At 42.7% G+C, this 3,196-nt stretch overlaps 1 protein-coding gene across 1 annotated transcript; it reads right to left on the reverse strand.

The window, feature by feature from the left end:
- Nucleotides 1–1,515: 1,515 nt before the first annotated feature.
- Nucleotides 1,516–2,949, reverse strand: LOC308626321 (high mobility group protein B3-like). The gene has a single exon (XM_081251217.1). It carries the CDS (start codon nucleotides 2,744–2,746, stop codon nucleotides 2,147–2,149), a length of 600 nt encoding a protein of 199 aa, XP_081107343.1. The 5' UTR covers nucleotides 2,747–2,949; the 3' UTR covers nucleotides 1,516–2,146.
- Nucleotides 2,950–3,196: the final 247 nt, after the last annotated feature.

The following is a 3,196-nucleotide window of genomic DNA, read 5'->3' on the forward strand; positions in this document are numbered from 1 at the left end:
TAGCGGTGTTAGCTTCATTTAAATAATTTGGATACTTTATTTCTCTTTCTTTATTCTGGAACAGTTTAAATAGCATTAGAGTCATCTGAATCTTTCATAAAATTCCTCTTTTTTTTTTTTTCGATTCCTTGCTTTACCAACTTTTGCAGTTAATCAACCATCTATTGGTCACAGCTGCCTCAGAAAAAAACGTTTTTAGGGCTTCCCTGGTGGCACAGTGGTTGAGAGTCTGCCTGCCACTGCATGGGATGCGGGTTCGTGCCCCGAGGCACGTGCCCGTGATCCGGGAGGATCCCACATGCCGTGGAGCCGCTGGGCCCATGAGCCATGGCCGCTGAGCCTGCGCGTCCGGAGCCTGTGCTCCGCAATGGGAGAGGCCACAACAGTGAGAGGCCCACGTACGGCAAAAAAAAAAAAAAAAAGTTTTTATTATTTCTAAGTTTTATAAACACACATTACCCTCATAAACATAAGGATATTAAAATATCATTAAAATAAGGAAATAACCATAGAAATGTGAAAATGTCTATACGCAAAAATTTTCAATACAGTGTTACTTATAATAGAGGCAAAAGATGAAGCAACTTAAAGGCTAAATGTTCACAGGGGACTGGTTAAATTATGGTGTTTTCTACATAGTAAAATACGCTGCAGCTATTAAAAATGATGTTTTGGTATGGGAAAATAAGACTTTCTTTTTTTATTGATGTATAGTTGATTTACAATATTGTATTAGTTTCAGATGTGTAGCATAGTGATTCAGTTATTTTTTTTTCAGATTATGTTTCATTATGGGTTATTACAAGATACTGAATATAATTCCCTGTGCTATACAGTAAATTCTTGTTGCTTATGTATTTTACATGTAGTAGTTTTTATCTGTCAACGCCATGCCCCTAATTTGTCCCTCCCCCACCCTTTGGCAACCATAAGTTTGTTTTCTATGTCTGTGAGTCTGTTTCTGTTTTGTATATAGATTCATTTCTATTACTTGTTAGATTCTACATATAAGTGATATCATATGATATTTGTCTTTCTCTGTCTGACTTCACTTAGTATGATAATCTCTAGGTCCATCCATGTTGCTGCAAATGGCAATATTCCATTCTTTTTATGGCTGAGTAATATTCCATTGTATATAAATACCACATCTTATTAGGCCTGTTGTCTCTTGATAAGCACTTGGGTTGCTTCCATGTCTTGGCTATTCTAAATAGTGCTGCTGTGAACATCAGGGAGCATGTATCTTTTTGTTTTTGTTTTTGTTTTACGAACATAATACTGTTTATTTAACTTCAAAAACATTTCAACATTTTAAACATACAAAAAAATCACAGAACATTGCAGATCGTGTTTAGTACAGAAGGTTCTTGAACTTTTATCAATACAGTGGCTCTTGGCTTTGCTGACAATGAAGAGTTCTATGGTTTGTTTAAAAAACAAACAGTTTAAAACTACCACACTTCAACTAAAAAGGATCCAAAACACTTCTCATGCCAGCTGACCCCCCCCGCCGCTTTTCCACAGCTAAGAATGGCAGCGGGATGCTATGTCTCTATATACAGAAACAAGACAACCTGAAGCTAAATGGATGCCCACTGCAGTGTCCACAGGTCCAGCCCCACAGTGCACGCCCTGAGCTATGGCCCCTCCAGAAGGCATTGCTCCCTACAGCCTCCACACCAAGCAAAGAGCGTCAAGAGTGTGTCTCAGTTGCTTTGTTCTTTTTACAAACTATAGATATGTATAGCTGAGAACTCGGGATTCCTAGCCAATGACCATAGAGTTAACACACCACCTCACAAATTAAAAAAAAAAAAGAAAATGCCAGAAACATCTTTAAATGCTTTGTCACACCAACAGCAAAGTGCACAGAGTGAGGAGAACACGAGAGCCTTTTCATTTTAAAAATGTTTGGAAATATGTACAACTTTGATACAGTTTCCGGGTGCTCCAGACACCCATGGCCACTCCATGTAAACCACTGACAATTGCTAGAGCACTTTGAGAGACTACGATATGATCATGATCCAACTGGGTAATTAAACCTAACAAGGGCAGCAGACACGTCCCGTGTGAGACGTGTGTCAATCACGGTGCCTCCCTACTCTAAGGTATTCACAAGGAGACACATCAACAGGTTTTCTTATTCATCCTCCTCCTCCTCCTCCTCCTCTTCTTTGTCCTCGTCTTCTTCCTCTTCCTCTTCCACCTTTTTCCGGGCAACTTTAGCAGGACCCTTGACGCCATCAAACTTCCCTTTAGACTTATACTCTGCGGCATCCTTCTCGTATTTCTCCTTCAGCTTTGCTGCCTTGTTGATGTATGGCTGCTTCTCGCTGTCACTCAGATTATTCCACATCTCGCCCAGCTTCTTTGCCACATCCCCCATAGAGATGCCAGGGTTTGTAGATTTTATCTTGGGGCGGAATTCAGAACAGAACAGGAAAAATCCAGACGGTGGCCTCTTGGGAGCATTCGGGTCCTTCTTCTTGCCTCCCTTAGCTGGTCCGTAATCCTTCATTTCCTGATCATAGCGCACTTTATCTGCCTTTGCCATTTCGTCAAATTTAGACTTCTCTTTCCCAGACATTGTCTTCCACCTCTCAGAGCATTTCTTGGAAAATTCTGCAAAATTGACAGGGACCTCGGGGTTTTTCTTCTTATGTTCCTCTCTGCACATCTGCACAAAGAAGGCATAAGCAGACATCTTGCCCTTTGGTTTCTTGGGATCACCTTTACCCATCTTGACTGTATTGTTCGCTAGTCTGGGCAGCGCAGGGCACGACGCGCGGCTCAGCTCTCCACAGCCTCGCGCTAGCTGCCTCCACGAGAGCTGCCTTGTTTTTGTTTTTTGGGTTTTTTTTTTTTTTGCGGTACGCGGGCCTCTCACTGCTGTGGCCTCTCCCGTTGCGGAGCACAGGCTCCGGGCGCGCAGGCTCAGCACGGCCATGGCCCACAGGCCGAGCCGCTCTGCGGCACGTGGGACCTTCCAGGACCATGGCACGAACCCGCGTCCCCTGCATCGGCAGGCGGACTCTCAACCACTGCGCTACCAGGGAAGCCCACATGTATCTTTTTGAATTAGCGTTTTTGTTCTTCCTGGATACATACCCAGGAGTGTATTGCTGGATCATATGGTAGCTCTAATTTTATTTTTTTAAGGAACCTCCATATTGTTTTCTATAGCGACTGT

This window comes from Mesoplodon bidens (genome assembly GCF_964165515.1).
Source record: "Mesoplodon bidens genome assembly, chromosome: 12".
Lineage (NCBI taxonomy): Eukaryota > Metazoa > Chordata > Mammalia > Artiodactyla > Ziphiidae > Mesoplodon > Mesoplodon bidens.